Genomic DNA, 27,511 nt, shown 5'->3' with positions numbered 1-27,511 from the left:
GAAAGAAAAATGGGCAAGTGTAAGGATCTGAGTGACTTTAAGAAGCAGCGATGGCTGGGTCATCATCTCCCAGACTGCAGGTCTTGGTGGGTGTTCCTGGTCGGCAGTGGTTAGTACCAAGAGTGGTTTAAGGAAGGACAAACAGTGAACCGACCACAGGGTCATGGGTGCCCGATCCTCAGTGGTGATGAGGTTGACCTACAGTAGAATTAACTTTAAAATTTCATTCATCATTTTCAAAAGATTCCAGTTTGCTCGAATCTTGTACTGTACATTGGTCTCTATGAAGAGAAGGAATCAGGGGTTGTAGTGGTGATATCACACCTAGAGTGGTGAGGCTGTTGGATTGGTCTAAAAATTCTCTCTAACTTGTCCTCACAACCAGTTTTCACTCTTTTGACACAAGATTTTAACTGAATGGTTGACACATCTTTGCTCTTCCTGACAGTGTAACTATAGAAGCGAACGAATTCACACAGGATGCACAGTGAGCTGCAGAGTGACATGAGTGCCAACAAGCTGCCACGTTGACTCCTGTGTAAATAGTACTGGGCAGGCGGTCATAATGTTATGGCTGATCGGTGTACATTCTCAGTTTGTTTAATTTGGGCAGAGGGGAGTGGGTACAAAGGAGTTCATAAGTTCCAGATATATTTATTAGCTTAATGCTGTGATACATTTGTCATGCTGATCTTTAATGCATGTTCAGTTTTGTATTTCAGTTTATTTCCATTTAATTTAGGTGTCCTTTGTTGTACTATCACTTACTGCCAACTGCTGTGCTGCCAGCCAAACTGCCCCAGAGAAATCTCTTTGTTTTAGCAGCACCTTGCAGTTACAGTTACTGAGCTGAGCAGGTATTTTGGGAAAGCAGTGTGTTGTAGCTGTGTGACTGGAGTGTAGAGAGTACAGTACCAGCAGAGGCCCTCCTCCCTGCCAAAGAGCAAGTTGGGCTGAGAGGCCAAACTGTGGAGGGAGGTGGAAAAAAAGACAAGCAAGTTTAAAAGAAGCTAAAACAGCAGGGAAACAGTGGGACGGAGGCCAGCGATGGTCGGCCCAGACTTGGTGCTACCGACAACAAAAGGCTCAACAGCTGCTTCAGCCACGTGAGATGTCAGAGAACAGGGTACGACGGGAAGTGTTTGAATTTGACAGTCGTCCACACGCAATGCATTTTTACCGTCAGCTCCAATAAACTTGAAAACTTTGGCTTTCCTTAAAATGGGATCAGACCAATGGGACTTCTCAGTGCAGACTGTCAGCAAAAGGATATAGAGGAAACTCTCAGGTAGAGCATTTCAGACTGTGACTGGTCTAAAAACTAAAACAGCTAATTTAGCTTTTCTACTTTTTGTTCATCCAGGCCTTTATATCTTTAAACACACTGGCTGTTTTTATTATGGTAAGTGAAATCACTATTTATTTGCAGGAATCCAACGCTGGGACCATCTGATTCCAAAAATCAGCCTGGTACTGGGAAGCAGTGATTTTTGGTGCTGTATCTGCATGCATGTGTTTTAACATCTTATATCACTGTGACAAGTAAACCGGTTATATGGTTGGAACTAAATAAAATGTGAATTTCTTAAATTTAACATTATGATTTCAGGTAGCAGGAAGCTTAATGAAGCCTCAGCTGGTTTTCACACTGTGGTTTCTAGTCTGGCTACCGCAGAGAGGTCTTACAGAACAACCCCTGACGGTGTATGCGTGCATTGTGCCGAACCGACACACGGTGTGTCCTGTAAGCAATTTAGCAATGTGTGTACTGTCTGCAAATGTTTTTTTCCCTTAAACCAGAGCTGAGAGAGGGAGGCGACCCAGCTAGAGAGGGACAACGGGTGTTTTTGTGGGTGAAAAACAAGAACAAAATGAACAACTTCAGCCACAAATAAAGCATTTTATCCACTTGTAAGCTCAATACAGAAAGAGATGTAGCTGCATAAATGGATGGCTCAAATGGACAAAACAACACTGATGCACCAGCAGACAGCGTCTCTAAAAATTCTTCTGTTCATTTCCTGCTAAAGTGTCCCAAATGGAGGCGCCGTCTGCTGATAACATGTCGACTCAGTGAGGAAAACAAACAACTACAACATGTCCTGCAACAAAGAGCAAACTGCTTCCGGAGAGCAAATCTATACAAACAGACAAACAAGCAGATAGTGAGGCTCTGGGCAGCTGCTTCAGGGGCAGCAGTGACATTAACATTTAGATTGGGGTGGGATGGAGTGTGGGTGGGATCAGAGCCAACAGGTGTACGCCACATTTAACTGAGCCTGACAAAAGAGCAGGACATAAGTGGAAAGACAGAAGCAGAGGAAGAGGACTGATTAAAAGGGGGGGATTGGAGAGGGTAAGACGACAGAAACCATTTCCTCAAGGAGCCTCCGGTGAGGAAAAGTGTGGATGACAGCGAAGGCGAGGCTCGAAGCCAAACTGTCAATCACATTTCGACTGGAAGGGCCTGTTCGTTCACCGTGAGGCCGCACTGTGATGAAATCAAAAGCAAACTGGAGCAGCCTGGGCTGCAGAAGTGCCCACGTCTGCCCATGCTGTACTAGGACGGCACGACTTTCCGCTGTGGCGAGAGAACAGTTTGGTGTGCTGGGAAAGCTTCCCACATTTCTGTGGAGCTCGTTTATTTTCAGTGACAGCGATTCTGTCGTTCTGATCCCACACACACAACACAAAACCTGCCTGGTGCTCATTCTAGTGTCAGACCTGAGGGAGCTGAAACCCTGCCACAACCAACATCTGGCTGCACGACTGTGGATAAAAATCCTGCCTATTCAGTAAAATCACAATCTTTGTTTGCAGTGTTTATAAAATATCTTGACTGTTTTAAAGCACAACAGACATTCTGAGTGAAATGTTCAGAACTAGGGAAGCAAGCAACGGTTTTTTTACATTATCCATCTACACCCGCTAAACCGCTAAACATTTGATAAACTGGAACCAGGAATTTTTGTTTAAAATCTAGTTTAAATGTTTTGATTGTTATCAAATTTGTCTGTTCAACTTATTGTGTGCAAGAAAATATGAAAATATAGACGCCAAAATTGTAATGAATGTACGTTGTGTAATTTAATGGTGAAACAACGGTCGATTAACAGATTAGTCAGTAAGTTAATTAAATAACTGTTTCACTTATTCATCAAGCAAAAGCAATAAATACTCACTTGGTTCAAGATTCTCAAATGTAAAGATTTGCTGCTTTTCTCAGTTTTAACTCACTGTAAATTTCATCTGACTGAGTTTAGCTGACAAATACACAGCCCTGGGAACTGGTGATCAGCATTTCTTTCACTAAAATTCTGCACCTGAAATGACAACTAGATGAATCGATAATAAAAATAATCATTTGTTGAAGACCTACAGTATTTTGCTGTATAATTTAACAATATTGGCGATATGAAAAAAAAAACCCCAGAGAAGCTGTCACTGGATTGTTGGAGCTAATTCTCAGCAGGGAAAGTGAGTTCTGGCTGAGTCTCTGAGTGGGTTAACTCATCTGCTTCCTGAAGGATTTCATACAATCTGGACAGCCATTTGTTAACATTTACAAGGCGATATGAGGAGCTCTGCTGTGTGCGAGCTGGCAGCGAGTGTTAACTATATACTGCTTTTTCAAAGCTGCTCAGCCCCCGGAGTCACAGCTGTTGTATACAATAACAAACAACCTATTATCATATTTCCAAGGACAATTTTCAGCTTGTCAGACAGAGAAACAAATAACAGTCTCTCTGCTGACAGCTGCCATTATTCTAAGTGTCTTTAACACATTTCTGCTATTTTTAAATTTCCTTTTCTCTGATGAGCAGCTGCACAGTCTCTTAAATTAACTTTATGCTGAGATACAATTGTAGCTGTGATTATTCTGAACAAAATGAGATCAGCATTAAGAGTTTTTGCAGCTGTTAAATGCTTATTTCAGTATGTAAACCAGAAACGACCACAATGAGATCCGACAGCCTGTTAACAATTAACCGGCTTTGACGGCGTTTCTTCTTTTCAGTCATGCCACTGTAGTCATTTCAGGCCTATGTGTATCTGACACTCAGCTGAGAGTGACAGCCAAATGGCTGAAAGGTGAAATTTTAATGCAGAAGGCATGTCGGTGGTGCACAGCTGTGCACTGGCTCAGTGTCTGGGAATGGAAGAAGCACCCAGAGATGACTTTCATTCTAGGATGTAACGAGATGCTGTCACTGGCACACGGCTGCGTCTTCCTCTGTGTTTGTGATGCTTCCAAAGAGCTTTAGATCTAAGCTTGAAGGTGGCCTGAAAACTCTTACAAACACGCCAGAAAATTGATCATATGTGCTTCTGTTTCAACAGAGCTGAAAGAGCAGTGAGGTACAGACACAGCAAAGCGACAACAGGCATCACATCCAACATACAAATGGAAAGAAAAGATGGTCTGATGTCATGTTTGTCATGTCATGGCTATTCTGAAATCTCTTTGGGTTAGTTTGTTAGTGTAGCTCATAGCTGAGTCTGTGAGCAACAGAACAGCAGCACCGGATGCTATCATGTCATTCACCTCAGGTTAGCAGCAAAATTGGAAATGCTACGACACAAATGTGACTGACAGGGCAGGGCCAGATTCATCTGCATACAACTCATTTTGCTGCGTCTCCTTCAACCTGCCGGGACATGTGTACTGAGACCTGTTGTCCTGAGGTGCTGTAGCATGCCTGGAACCAGGAGTGAACTTTGGACCCGATTAAAAAGAGCAAAGTGAGAACTTACTGTTTTGAGGTTATGAGCCCCTCCAGCTTGAACAGTTTCTCACTGGGTTTGTCTATGTGCTGGATAATGCAGCTAGCAGCCTAGCCTCTCTACCAGGAGCTACAACAGAGTGGGACTCCAGTGGGAGTCAGAGCCGAGCGGGGGGTGGGGAGTATCTAGGTCACCACAGAGATGAATCAACCGCAGCCGGGGTGTTGCTATAGCTTCGTATGGGAGACGTGTCTCAGGTGTTTAATGTGCATGTGTTATGGCTGAATCAGCTGAAAGGCACAGCACTAGTACAAACTGGTCAACTGGTTGGGCGTTTAAGGGGAAAGGTCAAAGGTCAGGAAATTAGTAACTCGTTTCTGATTTTGTTATAGAAAGAAAAGGGAGCTTACACCAAGTTACTGAGCGATGCCAAGCTCAGCTGCTGTTGCTGCTGCTGTTGCTGGGAGACTGCTGGTTGCTGTTGCTGTTGCCAGGCAGCCATGTTGCCAGGCACCAGCCCTGGTGGTGTGAACGTCTGGAGCGCTGTGAGATCTGCACTCGTCAGCTGGTACTCTGAGATTAAGGGATGGAGGGAGACAGACAGACAAAGGAGGTGAAGAGGCAGGGGGAGGGGGGTTGTTTTACATCATGCAACTTTCTGCTGCATCAATATTAATCAGGGCTAATCCATATTAATGGGGATCTCTGAAGTGGAATCATTCCAGAAGCTCATACACAATGAACAAAGTGAATATTCATAATGGTTTGTGACATCACACTGTTAATATTTCAAGATTTTTATGACACTATTCATGACATAATGCAGACTCTATCTTTATGTGACTTCATGATTCATTTTTCCAGATCTGTTTACATTCAGTTATAGCAGATGCGGTAGCTCCTTTCCTGAATTGACGTGAACAGACAGATTCAGTCTGAGCTGCCGTCACTGTCTTACCAGTGTTGTAGGCCGTCTGCATGCTGGAGAAGGGCGCTAGGAGACTAGGTGTTGCCACGGAGACCACTGGTGTGGTCAGTGTCTGCGCCACCTGAGATCCACCTAGCCGCTGAGCATTCTGGGAAGACAAAGAGACGGATGGAGGAAGTTGAACACTGAGGCACAGGAAGCTGAAGAGGAGATTAGTAGTCCTATAGATGGAGTCTGGGGGCCTTCAGGGGCCAGATAGTGTTCAAGGGGGTCTCCAGCTAAATACAGGATTTAAAAAACAAAAACTTATCCAGTTTAAGGATGTAGAAAACTCACTCTCAGTACAATATCTGCATCTCCTCTGTGCACAGTGTTAATTCATGCAAAACCTTTTGAATCTTGCACTGATACGATTATATATGAAAACTTTGATGTCAAAAGTTAAGAAATTCTGGTTTACATATACTTTAAAAGTACATTTTCTTGATCAGCCATCTAGGATTTACAGCCAAACCCTTTCTTTCCTAGATCTTTGGATCCAGTGTCATGGCTCTGTGTTGTGAGAAAACCTGGTCCAGTTCCACAGCAAGTTTGTTTCTCCTTATAAGGGCAGACTGCAGCAGGTCACGGCACATGACTTCATCCATTTTCAACAGCAATAATGATAATGGTTTCCATGTGCTTTCCACTGTACAACAGAGTGGATGCAGAGACCCTGTAATGTGGCTGAGAAGAATTTAATTAGACTGTTAATGCTGAAATGTTTCACTGGAAACTGTCGTTCTTCTAGTTGAAAAGAAAACACTATCATGACTTAATCTGACTCTCTGCTTTAGACACTGAAGTGCAGCAACTGATTAACTTTAAGCCCTCAGTTTTCTTGCCATGTTTGGAGTCTTATTGTTAAAATACTCCAACACAAATCCAACTGAGGCCAAATAACTACAGCCAGTGGAAGACGTTTTGTTCTTCATGAAAAGACAGATGTGTTTTTTCTCCCTCTGAGAAAATCCAAGCACCTCCGTTGTCTCGGAGGCGTTCAATTTTCCTGCAACACTTTTTAACATCAGCGTGCAAGATGAGAAGTGTCTAGCATCTCGAGGTGGCGTTGGCACGGCAACGCTGTTGCCGGGGCCGGGCGCTTGTGCTGTGTGGCGTCACGGTGGAAGGTGTTATGAGAGGCGTCGCTGTGGTAGAGAATCATGCTGACAGGAATGCATGCATCGACAGGGCTGACAGAGGAGAGATGAGCGTGCGCAAGTTGGTATTCAAACTGTATGTGTGGAAATGTGCGCAGAGAAGTTTGTGAGAAATGAACACACAATGTGAGATGTGTGTGTTTTTATGCAGAGAAATATGCATGAACACATCAGCATGCATGTGTGTGCGGAGGACTGCAGAGGTCAGTGTGTGGGCCTCCCACAGGTCCCTGTGTGCTCAGGTCTGTCCTCACTCTGATCCTCAGAGCATCGACATTCAGATGAAACCAAACATGCACATGCTGAGCAGCCTGCAGACACAGCAGACAGTTGGCTGGTTGCACCGCTTCCCTCAGTGTTTCCGCTCTACAGGGTCTCCGTGCTACACAGTATCACTTTAAACTGCGCTCTGCTGTACCAGAAATACTTTGTGTTTCCCGTCAAAATCACTTTTAAAATATGTCACAAAATGCAACAATGCTTAACTTCTAAGAGAAAAAATATTTAACAGAAGAAATGTCTGATATGAAGCTGGAAAAAATGGCAGTGAATTCAATATATTCAAATTTCAGATTAGCTTGAGCAGTATTTTTATTTAATTTTGGGTTTGAAGTGCATTTACATGTCAGTTCACTTGAGCCATTCACTAAGAGCTGAGGGTTTGACACCCACTCATGTATGAAATGTGTTTATTCTCAGAGCTGTTCCTGAAGTAAAAAAGTCCTGTCTTAAAGGAGAGACCTGGGGAAATACATTTAGTTGCTTTACTTCCTTGACAAAGGATTTGATTGTTTCTTCAATCTATTATTTTTGTTTTTGTAAGGTAGCAAGTCTGTCTGACTGATGCTTTAAATCTATTTTCTTTTTAAAATTGTGTTAACAGGAAGTGGCGTAATTGTCCATCTTCCACCACTAATAACCCATCTTTTTCACAACCGGTCTGGACTGTAGCACTGAACATTTTGGTGACATCATAGTCTTGGTTTGAACGCACTCACTGTAAGTCGGTTTGGACAAAAGCATCAAGTTAAAGTAATATAAAAGTCCCAATCTTCCAGGACCCAGTGCAACCAGGTGACTTGTCCGATGTTTGTGTGTTGCTCTGAGTTCACCGTGTGCTCTGACGTTATAACAGCTCTGTTTCTGCCCTCGTCATAGCACCGTGCCACTGAGTCCATCCTGCCGGGGTGTGTTTGCTGACGGTGTCACACTCATGCTAGTGAGATCACACAGAGATTGACACCACATCCATGGGGCTAAAAATCTAGAAGTCTATTCACCTCACTCACCAGCTCCAGCTCTTCCTCTGTCTGCATGGCCGGTGGAGGAGGGGAGGTGAAAAACAGAGGATGGTTACGTTCCTACAACAACTAACTGCAGTAAAGTATGAACATACTTTAAAAAGGACGGAAGTACGGTTAATAACACAGGGCCTCTAGTTTTCAGCAGCCGAGTCAACTCCTCAACCATAAAGTCAAAGTGCAGCACAGCTGATCGACGGCTGACTGAAGGACTGGAGTCTGCCTGGAGTTTGTCTGCACACATGGTGCCTTTGCTGACACTACATATTGATTAAAAGACATTACTGGCTGTAGAAATCTCAGTCACCTGATGTGTAGAAGGCAGCCATCTTTAACCTGGAGGCAATTATAGAGATGATGTCAAAAAAGGCCTAGCTTTCATTCTTAAATTGACCTGATCATTATCTTTATAACGGCAGTCTCTCCAATAATCTTCATATTGATAACTCAAAACAAAAATAGAAAAACTAATTAAACTTTGACCTGATAAATGGATGCAGTATGACATGGATTCAAAGGGTGAAGAAATCTAGCTCTCTCTTTGCAACAGGCCTCATGCAAGAACATTTCCGTGTCCTTACCAAAACATCTAGCTCTTCCTGATCAAACTCTACCTGCACAAACTTGTTGTATAATTTTAACTGGATGAATGCCAGTGGTTCATTAGTGGGTGTGTGAGAGCTGTTATCATCAGCAACATCAGGGCCTTTTAATTACTTTATAAGGTGGCCACTTGTGCTGCTTCTGTAGGCAAGTTACTGTAATATAAACAAAATGTAACCCAACACAAAAAAGAACTTTAACACTGCCAAGCTTCAAGTCCCACAGTCAGAACTTAGCAGTGTCAGTAGTCAGACCCAAAACAATTAGAAAATATCACTGCAGCTGTTGCTGCTGTGTCACTGCGACAGAAATAAAGATGGAACAGTTTAGCATCAGCTCAGATGCCAAAAAAAGTTTTGTCAAAGCAGAGAGACCACGACTGAAACGGGAGGCGGTCAAGGGGACGTGACAGCATTACATTCCATGGTATTACACTGTCGGGTGCAACAGAGGATGTTGCCCAGGATCATGACATGCATGAAATTGGGAGGCAGTGTTCGGAGGCTGACAGTTACAGTATTTTCATGCCCAAAGAGAGATGGCAAAATTCATTCAGATTAAGGCGTTGTAACTGGTATTCTACATGCAATTCATATCAGTTTTCCCCTGCAGAGACAAACAGACTATCTGTAGATAACTTGAAAATTCTCTTACATCCCTCAAATGTGTCAGTCTCTTTATGTGGCTCTTGCATGAGGTCCGCTGTATTAATAGAGAATGTCAAAATCAGCATAACAAGTAAAAGTAAAAATAGATTACTGACTAGCTCTGGTCACATCGAGCTGATCTGACAAATAATTATATACTGTAACGCATCTGTCACCAGCTACTTGGATCTTACTGCTGCTTCTGGCACATTACTGAGGTTTAATCAGAAATGTGATCCTAAAACCAGCTCGGAGTACACATTTGTCCAGTCCTCTGTCAGTTTTGACCCACTGTTTGTCCCTGTGAGGCTGCCGTAGTTGTGTTCACCTCACCAGCTGCATGAGGCTCTTGCCGCTCTGCGAGGTGATGACCCTCAGGTCCGGCTTGCGGCTGTTGACCATCTGAGGGCTAGGTGGAGGTGGAGACTTAGCCGGGGCTACTTTCCCCAGGCTGTTGCCATTGGATACGGAGAGGAGGTTCCCCCAGGTGGTGGCCATTGGATACGGAGAGGAGGCCGGGGGAGGCCCTGGCACTGATGTAGCCATTAGCTGGAGAGACACAGAAAGAGCGAGAGTGAGATTAGTGAAGAGCGAGGGATGGAGGAGGTTGTGTGCTTGCTTTCATGTTCCTAGTATGTGTATCTACCTATGAACTATCTGTCTGGCTGTGCATGTTCAACTCTTTGTGCGTGGTGTGTGTGTTGATGTCTGCCTGTGTATCCTCATTAGCGAGCTGGATCACTCAGTCGCACCACATGCTCTTCTGTCTCCGCACCTCGCACGGTGTTTGATGGCACCACTCTGATTTTCTGCAGCTCTTCCACATCAAAACCGTGCCATGCAGTCTCGGAACAATTTGATTTCCACTCTGTCTCTACATCTTTTGTGCCAGTTGACGTGGCACCTGATGAAAACAAACATACCCTAACATCCCTGGACTCCTTCCATCTTAGAGTGCAAAAAATCCTCCTTATAAAGTCAGTTTTCACTTTTATGAAGCCACTGAGTCTTGTGCATCAGCCTGTCTCTCCCGTCTAGGCCTCTCAGCTCCAAGTCTAGTGATTTTTATTTTAAATGTAAATATTTAAAAATACAAATATACAGTCACACTGGTAATAAAAAAAAGGGCTGGTAATTTCCATCCCTGTAGTTTTTAGGAAATGTTGCTCTAACAAGGGGATATAGCACATTTGTTGGGGACTATTTTTAGCAGTGGATTAATCCACGTTTGGTGTGCTAGTAAATATTTGTGTCAGCTGGACGGTGCATGTGGGACTGAGTCAAAATAAACTACAGTGTGTGTGTGTTTATGGTAATGAAGGACATGTCACCCAGTGAACAGTGCAGCTCACTGACACAACAATGAAGCTGTGGCACAGAAAAATATCACCAGACATATCTGATAATATTTCAGATATTATATTATTATAATATTAGATAATATTAAAGACGTTTTTGCAGTGTACAGCTCATTTGCTCTCTCTTTCTTTCTGTGTTTTGCAGAGTCAATTCCAGCAGCGTGACAGCCAACATCACGGCAGGTTGAACGCGCCCTCCTTTGAAGCTGCATGACTGGTCAAATTCCAAACTCCTACGCAACAGTTGCTCTGCAACAAACAATACCTGCATTTTTCTTGTTAATGTTCTGTTTGTTTTTAATACCTTTATCTTTCATACTTTTGTACTCAGTGATGCACTTCTGTGTTATAAGTTCAAGGCTTACTGGACAAGAATGTTTTTATACACTGCATATGGGTGTCATGACAACAAAGCTCCAGCAGACAGCAGCCTGTCCGTGCTGCCAAGGTTAAAACAAGAGTTGATTCAAACAGAGACCGAGTCACAGCGCATATAAAAGGGGGACAGCAGGGACTTTCCCAGCCCCGATGCACACAGAGGCTGCATTCCCCTTGGACAGGCAGAGCCAGGGTGTGTGCAAGATAGCTGATAGCGGTTCTCCATGACACTGCCTCCAGACAACAGTGGCATGTGACTCTGCTTCATCTCAGCCACACGTACAGCAAGGAAACACACATAGTGTACACACAACCCATAAACTAAACTTGACAACAACACAACCTCTGTTATCAGCCCAGCAGAAGAGAGGGAATGTAAAGCAGGAAGAAGGAAAACACAGTGAAAAGAGGGATCAAGTGAGGCATGAAGGCATCTGAAGGTGTGTGTGTGTGAGGGGGGGACACAGGCCAGACAAAGATAAGAGTTCTGAGAGGGGAGCTGTGCTGAGAAAAGTTACGGGCTAAGAAACCGAAATTATGCTGAGCAGTAAATAAAGTAGGTAGGGAACAGGCAAGAAGGGAGGAGCATGGGAAGCAAGAAACAAGGTAGGGAATGGCAGAAGGGGCAGTGAAGGAGGGAAGAAAGTAGGGATGAGAGCAGAAGTAAACAAGAAAAGAAGAGAGAGGGGAGGCATCGCCTGCATCCTGCTTCTGGGAAATTCTGTGATCCTCTTGTCCTGTGTGTGTGTGTCTGTGTGTGTGTGTGTTGTACAACATGCACATGAGTGTCACTGACTGATGGGAATCTGTAGCTGGGTACACTGTGTTCATGTCTGCGGGTCAAGGAAGAGGGTGGTGGCTTTGTGGTTACCCCAGAGAGTTTCACACACACACACACACACACACACACACACACACACAGAGCATGACTCACATGCACATGTTTTGCAGGTGCCCTCAAACAAACACCCAGTCCCCTCACATAAACAGTCAAGAAATCTGTGCGTGTTGACAATCTGTGTGATTTTACCAGAATTCACAGATGTACACTTTTCATGCATATGTGTATGTTGCCATGTCATTTTCCTCAGATACGCATCCTGCTTGAAAGTGAGTGAGCAGATTTCGGAGTGCAATGGTAAACTGTGGAAAAATATCCTGTGGCACAACAACGTGGGGGGATCTGATGAGTACCATTCAAAGGTCCTTTTGTTACTTACCGCTGTAAAACCGAAGGTCTCAGTTGTTGCTTGACAGGCATGGAAGCATGTGTCCAACTCTGCTCTGCTGAGGTTTGGACATATCGCTTTCTGCCCTCCACCCAATACAGTGGAGGTGATCAAATTAGATTTTGTTTTTGATGTTTGAAGTTCTGAAGAATTACTTGTAAAAACAATAACCTATCTGCCCTGTAACCCTGGTACTCCTTACTATGCGTACACTTACTGAGGAATGTTTTCCCTGCATCTACTTTTGTCAGCAGTGAGCTCTGTGGGTTTTTTAAAGCAACCACTACACTGTTTCTGGAAGAAAATGTTAACGATAACACAGACAAAATCACGTTCATCTCTGTTGTATTTCAGAATCTCAGAGGCTGATCTCTCATAATAGAAAAATGTGGCTGTTTTTTATTTGGGTGAACTGACCTTTAAAAACCTGCTTCTGCACAAAATAATTTCATAGTTTGAGGTTGTTGGAGGTGGAATGTTCCTCTAACCAACTTCAGATATTTAAGAAGAAGATTTTCAACTAATCACTTCAATTTTATTGGAAAAATCTTCTTCTTCTTTAGTTTCATTAAGGAGAATGTAGTGTTAGAATTTGACACAAAAAGAGAGACTTAGGTCTGAGCAGACTAAGTCAGTTTGTTAAAAATATAATAAAAAGTTGGCCCCTGTATGTTGGACAACAAATGGTGAGATGGCTGCATCCTAATACTGTACACGTGTTTACTGTACAGTATGCGTTTGATGATTACACTAAGTGTGCTCCTATTCTGAGTGCGAGTGAGTTACAAAACAGAGATGGAAATTTATCTATGGCTTCATTTATAGATGGTGACTGTTTGTGTGTACTTTTCTCTGGCCTTTACATGTGCTCCTCTCTGTGCATGAGTGCGTGTGCCTTTGTGTGTGTGTGTGTGTGCAATGGCTCCTAGTACGTGAGACTGGGCGTGGGAATGTGTGGAATGCTGGGTGACGTCAATGGTGACATTCCCGGAGCCCCGAGTCCCTGCACAACAGCTGAGAATGACAGATCCAAGAGAGGAGGAGGAGGGGAGGAGAAAGAGAGGGGATGAAGGCAGTAGAGGAGGGCAGCAGTGGAAAGGAGGAGGAGATAGGGGAACAGGACTGAGGAAGAATGGATGTGGAGAAAACGAGATAGAAACGGGGTGTGTGAAGGTTTAGAGGAGAAAGAAAAGGACAAGGAGCTGAGAAGCAAACTGGCAGAAAATGAGAGAAGAAGAGGCAGACAGAGGGAAAAGAGCTAACAGAGGGAGTGGAGGTAGGAGGGGGGCAGGCAACCGAGTGGATCAGGTCACCTGAGCTGTGTTCTGGGATGAGGTTTCATGTTTTGACATAGAAAGGAGTCATGACTCTGTTACAGCGAGCTGCAAAGATCCTGACAGCCACAATCCACCAGACCAAAGCACAGCAATCATCTCCTCCATACAGCCATTCGCAGCTGTTGCAGAGTCCATCCCGCTGCACAATGAGACACATTCATTTCTAACATGCCACACTTTACTTCTGTTTTGTCAACTTCCCCTCAGTAATCAATAAAACGGCTCCTGGATTTGCTGAAGAGCACAGCTCCAGTTTAACACAGCAAGTCTGGTTAATGGTCCAAAGTCTTCCAGCAGATATGTCACTGCAAACACAGGAACCTTCATCCAGGGTGAACTGCATTAGTGAGACAAAACAAGACATCCTAGTACGATGCTTCTGAACCACAATTACCACTTTGCCGTGTGTCTCTGCCAACCAGTCAAATTCATGGGAATGGGACACACACAAAGTCACTGTGACCTTTGACCACCAAAATCTAATCAGTCCAAATCTAATGAGTCCAAGTGGAGGTTTGTGCCAAATTTGAGGAAATTCCCTCAAGACGTTCCAGAGATATTGTGCACGAGAATGGAATGGACGGACACAGAAAAGATTAGCTTGTTTCAACCTACATGCAGACAGTTTGCTGGTAAAGGCAAAGCTGCTGAGCTTATTTGACCCTTAAAAGCCAATCAGATTACCGCCCTCCTTGATTCTCTGCACACGTTATTTAGTGTCAGGACAAAGAATAAAACCTGGTGGAATTACCAGATTGGAGCAAACCCCACAGTCAACAATATACTTTTTTTTTCAAAATCTGCAAGAACAAACATCTCAAACAAAGTCTGGGGAGGGGCTGCATATGTCAGCTGAAAATAACAAGCAGCCACATAATGTTCTGACTTTTAATATGTGAAAATAAATCAATGAACATCACAAAAGAAAACCACAGAATGTGACAGAAAAATGCCAGTGATGCATTTTTTTCCAGTCAAAGGCTGAGCTGGATGTTTCCCACAGGCTGACAACTATGTCAGAAGCACAGTGTTCCGCCAAGGAATGCCCAGAAAATGAGCAACTCCCTTTCTATTTATGTTTCTACTTATACTGAATACTGTGCTTGTAAGATGAGATGTTATCATGTTCCAAAATGTAGTGATCTGACCTTCCGTCTTTACCAGTCTGCATTTGACTAATTACACCATGGCTAGAAACAACACTTCTGCACTAATATCAATATTGAAACTTGGCTCTGGAGTATTTCTCTTGATACACTGCAGCCAAGTTAATATAAATGCATTGATTTCTTTTGCCCCACCATACCCTGAGACAATGAGTTTATCAGGTGAATGCAGAGAGAAAAAACATGCCTTCCCTCTGTATCTATTACTACAGGCTGGCTGACAGTATCCGTCCTGGCTAATGGGATTTAAGGGGAGAGCTCTGACCAGTGTCAAAGTCACCTCTGAGGAGAGTCCTGTGCCAACACAAGGGACAGTTGGACAGGGGTGTGTGGCGGTGGTGGGAGGGGTGGGCTAGGAGATTATTCTAGAGAGGCGATGAGGGGGAACAGCTGAGAGAGAGAGGACAGAAGGGGGAGGGAGGGGGGGGGGGGTGAGACTAGAGAGAAGTGGGGGAGGCAGCTGAGCAGAGCTGAACTGACTGATAGTAGGATTCTTAAACTTGGTGTCGATGTTAGAGTAAAAATCTGACATCACTGACTCTGCTAACTGACTCCTACTGTAGTTTCATCAGTTTAAATCAGTTCCAGATGTGACTGCTTCCAGGTGTTTAGCCTACTTGGTTTTGGACTCCTGAATCACACCCACTGCTGTGTGATACATATCTCTAATTGCGGGGCTACATTCTAAGAGCAGCAAGTGAGCCAATGTTTTTGTGGGTTAGAAGGAGTGCCCCTTTAATGCCTTTGGCCTCAGAGTGAGAGTGAAAAATATGACCTGCAGAACTAACTTGTTAGGAGCAATGAACAGCAGCACTTTCACTTTCACAATGAAATAATTTCAGTTTCATTATAAGAGCTGAACACTTGATATTCATGTAATAAATGACAACAACAAGCCCTGAACTGAATTTCAGTGGTTGACAGCTGGTGCACACCAGACCAGTAATACTGTCACATTTCAAGAAATTCATCATGTCACAATCACAACAACAGTTTTATGTTGTTAATTTTCTGTCGGTGCCGGTTCCTCTTTACCAGCTCTCTCCTCCGGTTTCTCTCTCTCAACCTGAAACCCGTTCTGTTCTTTGGACTATGTACAAGCAGCTTGTACTCTGACCCTCAGCTGTCGCCGGTCAACAGGTGCTTTCGTGCTTGTGTGCAAGTCTGTGAGTTGCTGACACATGACTGAGCCCGTTTCCATGCACAAAATGTTCTACATCGCTCTGTCTGTTAGTCAGAGTCAAAAATCATTTCTTTCAAAACATCCAGCTAAAAGACAGAAGCAGAGAGGAGCAGGGAGGGCGACGCTGTGTAGTGTGTGTGTGTATTGGCGTAAAACTCACTTCTCCGAAATATGAAACATGAGAAAGGAACAGATTTACTTACGGACTGGACTCGGGCACGCTCCATTTGAGTTCCCCAAATCTCCTCCCAAAAGAGCACCTGGCACAGGAAAGCACAGGCTGATCATTAACCACAGCACCACTACGATGATTCCATATCAAATCTGAACAACTCTGATCTAAAATGCTGTGCACGTCATTTTGAAAAATACCATTGAATCAAGTATGTAATTAAAAAAGTCATCCTACTATCAACACCGACTCCTCACTGTCAAGGACCATAATTGGTTTAAATTCTGCATTTACAGCTAATTTCTAAATGCTGGTTTCACCAGTTCTCAATGGCACTTACATAAACCATCAGACTCATTTAAAGTGATGTTCAGTCAAAGCTATTTAAAACATAAGACTGTTAAAAATGCATGATCCTCATTGGAAGCAAAATAGTCAGCATTTTAAATACCTGAACTGTTTGAATAACTCTCAATCAAACTGTGAGACAACTGTTTACTTCAGATATAAAGTAAACCAAGACACTTCCACTTTTTTCTTTTATTCTTATTGATATTTTATAAGGTTTTTATCTACTGCGGCTGGGTGTCACTAACAAAAAGTTTCATTTTGGGGAACATGTAACAATATTTGTCTTTTCTCTTAATGCATCAGCATTCAATAAAGAACCTCTGTCAAAAAAAAAAAAAAAAATAGAAAGGTATCCAGATTTAGACCGAGAACAATCAGATGTAAAAACCACGACTGCTAAAACAACTGACCAGTCATTCAGTGGTGATTTCTGATACCTGACTTGACAGTGCTACAGTAGAGATGCATTTAAATAAGTAGTGAAGTTCAAACACCTGTGAAAACCCTGCTACATCTACATTTATAATATTTTAAAGCTATATTAATTGCTATGTATAATGTGAATGGGGTCACTTGTAAAAAACACAGGTTAAGAGGGTGTTTTAGTGTCTTTTAGCTTCTTACTTTGGTTGGGTCGTTTTCCAAAGCAGAGCTAAAAGAAAAGCGAGTGTTGTGTTTGCATATGTGAAGTGGTCATAAAAATGAGTCAAGGTGAATGGAATGTTGCTGTGTGTCTGACAAATGTTCGAATAGGCAACTGCATGATAACATGTTTATACCTCTGGGGTCTGTAGCTTGTTCCGCTGCCTCCAAACCACTAAATCCATTTGGAAAATTAATGATTACAGATTTGAAATGTTAATGCGCTTGGTCCCTAAACAGCACAGTACAACCTGTCTATGTTTTTATCTTAATTCTTTATTCTGCCTTTTTACCCAAATGGCACACAGCATATTTCTGCACTGACACTTCATTTCACTCCTGTGGTACAGATGCAGCTTTTGGCTCGAACATTCTTCAGAAAGGCAGAAAGTCAGGGTCATTAGGGGTGAAGATCTCTGACAGGAAAGATGCATGGAAAACCACCAATAAGCAAAGATGATGAACCCAGTGCATCTCTGTGGGATGCACACTGTAGCAGGGTAGAACAGAGTGTGTGCACCACTGAGGTTATGAGGAGGAGGAAGAGAGGCGGGCGTCCATTACCGCTATGTGAAACCCTCTTGCCTCAGAGAACGCCATGTTATGAAAGATGCTGTAATGCATTTGTTGCACATTACATCACCTAATTCTTACTTACAATGAGATTAAGCTGGTTGGAACAAAGCTTGATAAGTAACCTTGTCTGAGACGCAAAAACGAGGCACAAATCCCTTTAGTCAGAGGGTGAGGGATTGGTTTGCCACACAGAGGCAGCAGGAGCGTAGCAGCCTCAGTCAAAGAAAGAATGGATTTCTGTCATTATAAAGCAATGTGCTCTTATTTGAGCAAACAGGAGCTACACAGACTGACAGATAGCTGAACACACAGACTGGATGGAGCAACACAACACAGTTTGTGGTCATTTTGCTTTAACTCATCCACTGACATTATTTTTTTTACAAAGCCATTCATGGCCTTTTACATGCGCTTACTTGTGCAGTCACATGGAAAGTTGGGAGCTCTTATGCTCTTTGATCACAGCACATGATAATGTCAACTGTACCAAAGGCTAAAACTGAGTTTGGTAAGTGAGCCTTTGTTATGCTGCTCCTTATACACAGTAGAGCATGGATCGAACTGCATCTTTCTGTCCGAACTTGACCTGTGCCTGAGACTGTGGCGTTGAAACGCGACCAGTGCCTCAGAGTGTGGTGTCCGAACTCGACCCATGCCTGAGAGTGTGGCGTCCGAAGAACCCGACCAGTGCCTCAGAGTGTGGCGTCCAAAGAACCCGACCAGTGCCTCAGAGTGTGGCGTCCGAACTCGACCTGTGCCTGAGAGTGTGGCGTCCGAACCCGACCAGTGCCTGCGAGTGTGGCGGGGGGGCCTCCGACCCCGACCAGTGCCTCAGAGTGTGGCGTCCGAACTCGACCCGTGCCTGAGACTGTGGCGTCCAAACCCGACCAGTGCCTCTCAAACAAAATTTTAGTGCCACACATAGGAATATAGAGAGCTCAATCAGTAAAGCCTGAAAAATAATTCAGCCCAGATCCAGTTAAACACACACATGGAGTGCAGAAGTTATCGGCATAGTCTGGAAGCACGGCTGACACGTTTTTCAAAACACTGCGTGCTGGGCTGAGGGTGTGCTGGATGGGTCAGTGAAGTTTGACAAGTCGAACTCGACCTGTGCCTGACAAGCTTACGTATATCATATAATGCCCAAACCCGACACGAGCCCAGTGCACTTGAGTTTGTACGGTGTTTTTCCATTTCTCAAACAAAGCAGACATTTGAGTGTTCCAGCCATACAGCCTGAGGTTTGACCTACGTGTCCAAACCCAACCCAGACCCGAACACAATTTCTAAATTTCTGTCCCAACCCGGCTCTTTCATGTAAAACACTCTAATACATCAAACTCTTTGCAAAAGGAGCTAAAATTGCACTCAGTAGTTTCCTTGGGTAGATTTAAAGCTTTGCTGTATGGAGTCAGTGCTTGCCATTGTCAAGATGTTTGTTAATTCTATTTTTTTATGCTTCACATTAGTGCATTAGACTCAGTGTTTTTTACAGGTTTTGATTTATTTTTATTATCAACTGCTTGTTTGACTAATGGGAAGGTGTTATGAATTTATCAGTAGTGTTTGTATCTGTGTTGTTTGTTATGATTGCTGTTGTTGCCTGTCTTGGCCAAGACACTCTGAAAAGGGAGATTTTTAATCTCAGTGAGGTTTTGTGGTTAAATAAAGGTTAAATAAATAAATAACACTGTGGAGATAAACTGTGCTTCCACAGACAGAGGGCAGAAAAATAACACCTGTAACACGTTATGAAAAATGTCTTCGGTTAACTACATCACCATGACAACCATGCCTATGAAAGTAGCGGTAGGAAACATTTAGCTTTCACTACTCTGACATGTTAGAAAGTCACCAAAAGACAGATCTCCAAACTGTCGGAGAAAATTACAATGACTTCATATATCAGAAGAAAGAGGGTGGAAAATTATGACAACAAACTGTACAAAAGTAGGCGAGATGATGGAAATGCATTGAGAGAGAGGAAAAGCAGGTTCCACAGGGATATGAGTCATGTACACTATACATACTGTAATACAGAGGGTGGACAGATGCTGCTAATGGGCAACAGAATTTGACCTACACTTAGTGCAGAGTTTGCAGAGGTCACATTAAAGTCCTCTAAAAAGTGTTCAGACTGAGTCACATAGCTGGTGCGTAGGATATGGGGATGCGAGAAAGGGTGCCAAGCTGTGACTCCCTCATTAAGATGAGGGTTTGTACTGACTCCTCAGAATCAACACATACTGAGAAATACAACGTGTCAGCATTTTTTAAAGTCTGTCATGACACCATACTCTCACTGACAGCATGTCCCAACTGGCTGCAAAGGGACTCCTTTCTAAATGAATCATGAGTGACAAACTGATCTCAGTTAATGAGACCAACAATACTTTCCATTTACATTTAGGCACAGGAGCACTGTTCAGAGACGGGTTTGGAAAAATTCAAACCTCTTCACTTTTTGTCTCCTTGATGTTGTTTTCATACCACCAGAGTAGACCTGTCAATCAAACTGTGTGGGCGGCACTCTGAAGTCTTTGTTTTGAAGAGGCCTTTGTCAGTGGGGCTATTTTCTTCTTTAATTTACTGCTGTTTAACTGCTGTTGCTGCTTTGCACCAGAACTTTTCAAGCAGACAACCGGTTTGCTTGGCGTTTACAAGTGCAAATGGAAAACTGGTTGGATCAATCAGCAGCTCAGAGTATAACAGCTGGATGTTTATTTATATGAAAATGTCAGAGATTATCGATGATGCTGCGGCGACATACAGAAACACTTTGCACCGCAGTAGTCCAACTGTGTCTCACTCTGTCTCTTACCTGCGCTGGCTGGTCGCTGTGGTAACCCTGGCGACACGGTGTTCCTCTGCAAAGATGGTTGCTGTGGTGACAGGAGGCGGGGGTCTGTGAGTGTGGAGGTGACAAAAGAGGTGGTGGTGACTAGGGCGCCACCGGGGTTGTTGCTGAACTGGAGGGCCGCCGCCACATTCTGATTGGATACTGGCACGGTCACTGGCATGGAGAAGGTGGGCTGTTGGACTGCAGACTGGCAGAGAAACGGGGAGGGGGTCTTAGACTGTGGCGATTTTTTACCTCCACAAATACACAGACATATATACAGCAATGCACGGTGATCAGCTAGTGCAAACAAGCCCGTGGGTGAAACGCACGCAGTCACAGCAAAACAGCCAGTCACAACAAGAAGAGTCTTTCCAAAACTAGATGACTTTAAAAATACTGCGTAAAGACAAAGACGTCCTGACACTTATGTTACAGTAGAGTGAATGAATGCTGTGACCTCAGAAGTAACACATGAAAGTGAAGGATAAAGATTTGTGCTGTCAAATTTTTAATCTTACCAAGTTACTACTGTCTGATCTTCTTAACAGAAGTGTAAAAGAACCTGTCAGTGCAGTGATCATTTCAACATGTTCCATCTCAAATGTTCTGGAATTAAAGGTAGAGTTTATCATTTTTGGAAACATTCTTATATCAGGCCTACAGACATGAGAGCCAGGTCGAGCTTCTCATCAAAAAAACTGGCAAACATATTTTGGAACTGCAGTCACGTAGTCTCCTGCTAGTCAAATCATCTTTTATTTCGTTCAGTAACTGAAGCATGGGTTGACCTGAAAGTCCCTCACAGTCTTCCTACAAACATTTACAAACACCCTCTCACTCCTCAAATGTGTTCTCAACTCCAAAGAGATCTCAGATGACTAGCAGCTGCCATGCTGAGAGCAGGGCCGCAAACTTTACACCTGCTTTCTCCCAACATTACATTTCAGCCGCAGTTCCCTCTGACACAACAGTGGTAAATCATGCAGAGGGCATTTTTATAACTTTCCATTCTCTCCTCCCTTATTTTGCAACCCAGGAGAGGAATAGCTTAAAATACATATTGCATGAGACCAAACATGCAAAGTGTTGTGGTGCTGCTTTTCTTCTGGTTCTCCAGCGCAAAACCCCACCGTGACTCCTTAGTAAATGTAAACACACAAGTTTCACAACCGTGGAATCTGTTTAACAACTGAGATGCAAAACCTTAGTAAATATCCCCTATTTGAACTTTAAGCAGAATAATTGTATTTGAAATGATCTCTCTAAGAGGTAAGAGAGCATTATAGAGAACATTACACTGCAAACCAACTTATCAAATCATTATTTCAGGTACTAAAAACCTTCAAAACAGAGACATAATTTGCCAGAACTGTGAACATTTCAAATTCATTTCCAACAGAAATAAACAGGTTCCAGGAATTTTTGAAAAACAAAAGTCTGTTTCATTAATCTACAAAAAAAACTAAACAGGTCACTGTACCTGAAAAAAATGAAACCTCAGTTGGAACAGACTGAATGTTCCTCCTGCACTGACAGATGCCTCACTTGTTTTAAGAGCAGCAGACAATGGGATTTTTGTAGTGTAATGAATTTTTGAGAACCCAAGTTACTGGATCCTACAGACTACATACTGAAGGGGAGAGGTTTTACATATTTCCTCTCATTAGCTAAATATTTTATATTACTACTGACCAATTTCCAAAGTAAATCATATATTTTCAGATTGATTTCCAACCTTCCAGGCAGTAATGGGTTCCAGCTCATGTCATTAACGTGTAAAAATGAGCCTGAGTGATTTGAGATCAGTAATTCATCACAGTGAACAATGTGCCACCTGTTGTTTTCTTGGCAAGGTTCACTCCTGTAGCAGGAAATCAATCTCAAAGTATTTGCAATGTGTATTCAGTACGATGAAATATGGAAATGATCAAATATGGGAAAACACTAGAAATGCTAGCAAAAGGATTTTCTTCAAAATGTAAAAACGTGGGTTTTGGAAATAAACTCTTCAACCAGCCAAACACACATATCGATGATCTCACACACATACACACACACACACACACACACTTGCTCAGTATTAGCATGCAAGGTGACGTGGTGGAAAGGCTTAAAAAGCTGTGTTGCCTTTCACATCTCATGCCAGGTTAAAACGCTTGTCGCAGCAGTGGGTTACTGGTGACATTTCATAGCATGCATGTCACATTCCAGCCACATCCCACCACCCCCACTGGCATGTGCTCATCACGGAGAGTGCTAGGAACCGTCCAGCAGTGCATGAGGTCACCCTCCATGTTAAACACTTGTGCAGGAGTTCACTTAATAAAATGTTTCAGCATCTTGTGCAAGACCCTAATGACTCATCAAACACTGCCTACTTTCTCTACCTGTGGACTTCTTAAAATTTTTTTAATGTCCCACCTTGTCACCTGAGCTGAACTAATAGCACAGATGAATGGACAGCCCATGGGCCCCAAAAATCAAGGTCAAAGGACCTCGGCTTGTCCAGCCATCTGACCCGTTTCACCCAGTTCCAACTCCATCTGAAAGAAGGGACCTCTATATATAGAATATGGGCCAGCGCTGCACTGTACTCTACTCAAACTGCATGGGACCCAGTTTAATGAAGAGGAGGACGAGGGCACCTTCCTGCCCCCATCTCTGCTTTGTTTCACTTCTGCAATGTTTTGTTACTTGTTTTTTGGAGGAAATAAAGAAAAAGACAGAAAAGAGTGAAAAGATCAAAAAGAAAGAAATCATTTAGAATTAGTTTCCTGTTTTTTGGCCAAGGATATTTACTGGTAAGAAATCTGAATTTTGGTTAATGGGCCTTTTCTTAAAATAATCCTTCAATTCAAACCCAAGTGAATATTCATATATTATTCATTAATTATCTGCTCAGACACACAGACTCTAGGTTACACTAGGTTTGGTTACACAGTTATATCCAGACAAAAATCTTAAAAGGACATTTTTAAAAACTGTATTCCTGTATTATGAAGCACTGCCCTGCCTTTTACAATGTTTTATTGCCAAAGTCAATTCAAGCAGAAAGAGAGAGCGAGGTCAAACTAGCAAAACTGATCCGTCTGGCCTCGGAACAAAGGAACCCCTGACTCCTCCATCTCTCTCTGATTTATAATTCAGCCATCAGGGTGTAAAGAGGAAGTTTGCAAAGATGAGCGTACAGACAGAGGTGTAAGTGGTGACCAGGGTGGGTGAAGACAGCAGCTCACAGCACTGCACCACTGCACACTGGCCAAGCAGAGGGCAAAGGGAGGGATGGATGGGGAGGTGATGGGGTTAGTGCACAGGGAATGGAGGTGTGTAGACTCGGAGCACACAGCACATGAAAGGATTTAACCTCCAAGGACTGAGGGAGGAAGGGGTTTAACTCTTTCAGGCTCTAGCTCTTAATGGGGGGAGCTAACAAACAGGACGGTCTGAGATCGTTTCTGAAGGACGTTGTGACTGAACATGCAGGAATCAAACCTGCTTGTTTGGACAATACACGCAGCACAGTCCTAACATACTGACAACGTGGGACCTGATCTTTTAACCACATGGTGTTTATCCCTTGATTAAATCATTCACTTGTGACTTGTTCGGTAATGTAGCAAGAAACACTGAAGCTTTACTGAGGTCGGTCACTTTGGAGACAGAAGCCGAAAAAAACAACGTTACCATGAGGTCCACCGAGGAGCTGTACTTGAGCTTTTGATCACGTCACATGATCTTCATCAGCAGATGGTCCAGTTGCCATGCAACTTAGGTGTTCAAATTTTCTTTTATTCTGGTCACTTCAGATTAACACTTCCATAAAGTCCTTGTAATGTCATGATAACTGGGCAAACGCTCTCTGCCGATGAAGACCACGTGGTCTGATCAGAAGCTCCTGAACTGCTACTAAATGGACCAGATGGTGAGTTGATGCCCATGTTCTCAAACTACTTTTTTGTGAAGGGCTTTCGGTTTGGAACACAAACAGTTTCCTAAGTGTCTTGTCTTAAAAAATTTAACTGCCACACAGATTGACGAGTGCAATGTCTTTAATTCTACATTATTTTCTTTTTATGTTGCACAAATGTAAAACAAACTGTGTATGCACAAATGTGCCAGTTATGGGATGTTCTGGATGCCTAAATAATATTAACAACTTTGGTTTTGTTAAAAAATGCTGATGTAAAATGAATTCAGTATTAGCAGCACCACACCATAAAGCAGGAAAATTTACAGAAAATATATTAGAACAGTTAAACTAATTAATACAATCTGAAATTTTGTGACTGTTTTTAAATATTCCAGAGTTTGTTTGGCAGCTAGTAAAACAGCGCTTAGATGGGTGGAGCTCTGCTGCAGGAAGACCCTGGCTGCACCTAATTCTCTCATATCTACAGTACATATTTTGGCGGCTCACATATTTAACCACAGTGCCATCAGTTTCCCAGCTGGGGGAAACTTTCTTTAGACTGCCTGTGCTGACTCTTAGCAACATGGAAAGTGTTCTACAGCCACACCTCAGCAATGCTCTTCAGGTATCTTTCTCTTTTTATTGCCCATTTGTAATATTTCTAACCATAACTGGTTCTCAGCTGCTTCTCCATGACGGTGCCAGTGTCTGGTTGCTAGGAGATCGGTGGCATAACTTTAAAACCTCTTCACTTCTTCTCTAAATATGAATTTGAAATGTCCTCACCCTGCTTTGCTCTGCTCCACTGAGCATTACTCCGTGTCTTTGGCAAATTACAAGTGAATTTACATCTACCCACTCCAGCTCCGTTTAACAGAGATGCTTGTAGTAGCAGACAGTAGGGTTAATTGGGCCCTGTCCGTCAGCTTGCTGATGTAGCACAGAGGACGGAACCACAGAGCAAATAAAACACAAGAACCTGTTAGGTAAATTATTGACTAGGACCTTTTTTGGAGGAGGCTCAAGGCCCCTTCTGTGTAAAGAGAACAAAAAGCGGGGAGAGAAAGCTAACCTATTTCCCTCGGAGGAGCTCTCTACAAGGGTGTGTTTCCTGCATGCAAGGGTACATCAGAATGAATTAAACTCATGGCCTAGTTTCCCATTCCCTCCCTCTTGTCCTGGAAGCCTTTGAAAGTTTTCTTTTTCCCTTTTCAACTTCAGGATTGTCGCATCCTATTTGTTAGAAGCTACAGATGTGAGCACAGAGGCAGTGACGGAGAAGTGTTTGGGTGAAGTAAATAGATTTTTAGCTGTTGACTTTTTCTATACCTCTATCACCCTGACACCTTTCCAACTCTCCTAATATTTGGATAAAGCTCAAACAGCAGAGTTTGAATAACTTGATGCTAATTTGACTTAATTTAACTTGCCTATTTCAAAAGCAGCTGCAAACACAAATTATTCAAAGCAGTGCTTATTTTTCTGGTGTTTTCATAATGCAAAATTACAAAACACATTTTGGTGACACAACACATGAATGCAACAGCAAGGAGAATCAGCTGGACAAATAACCACATAACAGCCAAGGTTGTTACTCCTAAAACATACTTACAGTACAGTCATAAGAGCCAGTCAGTGCTGAGTATGATGAAGTATTATTGCACCGGGCCAACTCTGATTATACTCTACAAACATAGAGTAGGTCGACTCTGTTCTACAGCTGGACTATAATGCCATATTAAGTGGCTGTTCATCTTTGAAAAGAACTAAATCTTTCAAAAATAATGATTATGCAAAGAGGGAGTTTTCTAAAACATAAACACATCAAATCTGTGATTAAAAAAAGTTGCTGCTAGCTATAAAATCTCTCATCTGAAACAAAACATTATGTGGGAATTTGTTAATCAAAGTTTGTTTTACTGTGTGAATGTTAGAGAGCTTAACATGTTTTTTTGCATTTCTTAATTTTAATACTAATTTGGTCCCTAACAAACTGACCTACTCTGAGATATTTGGACCAATGACACATTCTGTAAATAAAATTCAAGTCCTGACAATTAAGGGTAAAGTTTTTACTTTATGGACCATCTTGCATTACAGATTCAATTGTTATTTTATCTTAATTATTTGCTGTAAGTGTTACTATGAGAAAAATTAAATGCTTCATTACTGTGGACAAAATGTAAGAACTTGGTATGAAATCAATAGCTACACTGTATGTGACTAACTGTGCAGCTCAAGCAGCCTGTGCGTACCACCACGTCTCATGGTTCATACTGAGCCACAAACTGGAGCCAGTTGTTAAAGGAGCAAATCTGTTTCTTAGTCAATTTCCTGACCCAGAATCTCAGAGGTAGAACAGGATCAAACCAGAGACCCTCTGGTAAAACAAGCTGCCTCTTCCTCATCAGTGTAACCTCGTTGGCTCGGGATGCGTCTAGCCGAGTGCCCTGCCCGTCCTCCCTCGCCACTCTCTACCTGTCTCAGGATGTGCTTTAGTATAAAGAGATTAAGCTTGTATATCCCAGTCCCTAGCTGTCATGCTGGGGATTATGATGCTTGGGTGGGTGGGTGGGGGGGTATACTTCTGTTTGCTGGTGCCCTGTGAAAGGTGTGCTGAGAGACAGGGACAGTGTGGTGATGGGAGTGGGGCTGCTACTACTAGTGGCATTCAGCTAGCATCCAGTCGACAAGTGCCAAGACCTGCAGCTCTCCAGGGCTGGTAGATTGAATTGTATTCTTCCTCTACTGCAGCTTTCTTGTTTGAAGAAAGCTTTTAAGAGCCATTTCAGCTCAGAGCTCACACAGCACAGAGGGCCTGACAGAGGCCGGGCCAAGTTCAGGAGGAGAGACATTCACTGAGCTGATTAGGCTGGAAGGTGGCTCTTTTTCTCTGTTAGGCCTGCTCTAATGGATCTGAGACAGTGCCAACGGTTTGTGGTAGCTATACTTTAAAGGAAA

The 27,511-nt window shown here is 43.0% G+C and overlaps 1 protein-coding gene across 8 annotated transcripts in view; it reads right to left on the bottom strand.

Moving 5' to 3' along the window:
- Positions 1 to 27,511, bottom strand: part of mef2d (myocyte enhancer factor 2d) — a 57,257-nt gene that overhangs the window by 7,737 nt on the left and 22,009 nt on the right. For 2 of the 8 annotated variants that reach the window (XM_020617374.1, XM_020617373.1), the window contains exons 4-11: positions 20,620 to 20,845; positions 16,258 to 16,314; positions 9,919 to 9,952; positions 9,737 to 9,881; positions 8,133 to 8,162; positions 5,684 to 5,801; positions 5,136 to 5,298; positions 916 to 966 (exon numbers count right to left, since the gene is read on the bottom strand). In XM_020617374.1, the coding sequence (XP_020473030.1) occupies positions 916 to 966; positions 5,136 to 5,298; positions 5,684 to 5,801; positions 8,133 to 8,162; positions 9,737 to 9,881; positions 9,919 to 9,952; positions 16,258 to 16,314; positions 20,620 to 20,845 (824 nt within the window). The remainder of the gene's footprint in view (positions 1 to 915; positions 967 to 5,135; positions 5,299 to 5,683; positions 5,802 to 8,132; positions 8,163 to 9,736; positions 9,882 to 9,918; positions 9,953 to 16,257; positions 16,315 to 20,619; positions 20,846 to 27,511) is intronic. The other 6 variants (XM_020617377.1, XM_020617376.1, XM_020617379.1 and 3 more) reach the window with 5 other exon arrangements.

Source organism: Monopterus albus, unplaced genomic scaffold (assembly GCF_001952655.1).
Source record: "Monopterus albus unplaced genomic scaffold, M_albus_1.0 scaffold189.1, whole genome shotgun sequence".
Lineage (NCBI taxonomy): Eukaryota > Metazoa > Chordata > Actinopteri > Synbranchiformes > Synbranchidae > Monopterus > Monopterus albus.
This window is presented reverse-complemented; position numbering and strand designations above follow the sequence as displayed.